General features: G+C 52.8%; 1 protein-coding gene across 1 annotated transcript in view; it reads left to right on the forward strand.

Annotated features, from left to right (window-relative positions):
* Positions 1–335, forward strand: part of LOC117952088 (nuclear pore complex protein Nup133-like) — a 1,908-nt gene extending 1,573 nt beyond the window's left edge. The window contains exon 3 of the mRNA XM_034884192.1: positions 135–335. Within this exon, the coding sequence (XP_034740083.1) occupies positions 135–335 (201 nt within the window). The remainder of the gene's footprint in view (positions 1–134) is intronic.
* Positions 336–918: the final 583 nt, after the last annotated feature.

Raw genomic sequence — 918 nt, forward strand, 5'->3', positions numbered from 1 at the left:
GTGGTATCTGTGTGTGTGGGTGTGAATGTGTGACTTTTGCAGTTTAGTCCTCTAACTAATTCCGATACAGCTCAAACAAACCAAACGCAACATCCGTGCTGTTGTCTTTACTTCTGACTGTATTCTCCTCTCAGGGTGGAAGCTTCGTCTTGTCCTCAGAGAAGAGTCGTCTGCTGAGAGCCAGCGTGGACTCCTCGGGGAGGCTGCAGCACCGAGCCCTGCAGCAGGGCCAGGGCATGCTCTCCGGCATCGGACGCCGCGTCTCCAGCCTGTTCGGCATCCTCTCGCCACCCGCCAACGACACGGTGAGTCACGCTGACGGGTTCTCACTGTAAGAGAAACGTGTGGAGTTCAGTAGGTCTCTCTCGACGCCCCGCCGAGGACGCTTGTCAAAAAGTACGGGGAAGCTTTGTGACGCTTTGGCCGCTCTGACGTGGACCGGGAGAAGCACAGGCAGCCACGGCCAACACACGGACACTAGAAACCTTTATAAATTACATGTATAATGACAGAAGTTGTGTTAATTGGTCGCAACGGAGTCTGTTAGCAGTTAGCTCGCTCGTTAGCCGCTGAGCCGTGGCGTCGTGCAGGCAGAGCGAGCAGCCGCCAGACTAACCTAGTGACCCAGACTAATCTAGTGACCCAGACTAACCTAGTGATCCAGACTAACCTAGTGATCCAGACTAACCTAGTGACCCAGACTAACCTAGTGATCCAGACTAACCTAGTGACCCAGACTAATCTAGTGACCCAGACTAACCTAGTGACCCAGACTAACCTAGTGACCCAGACTAACCTAGTGATCCAGACTAACCTAGTGATCCAGACTAACCTAGTGATCCAGACTAACCTAGTGACCCAGACTAACCTAGTGACCCAGACTAACCTAGTGATCCAGACTAACCTAGTGACCCAGAC

This window comes from Etheostoma cragini, chromosome 2 (assembly GCF_013103735.1).
Source record: "Etheostoma cragini isolate CJK2018 chromosome 2, CSU_Ecrag_1.0, whole genome shotgun sequence".
In the NCBI taxonomy this organism is placed as follows: domain Eukaryota; kingdom Metazoa; phylum Chordata; class Actinopteri; order Perciformes; family Percidae; genus Etheostoma; species Etheostoma cragini.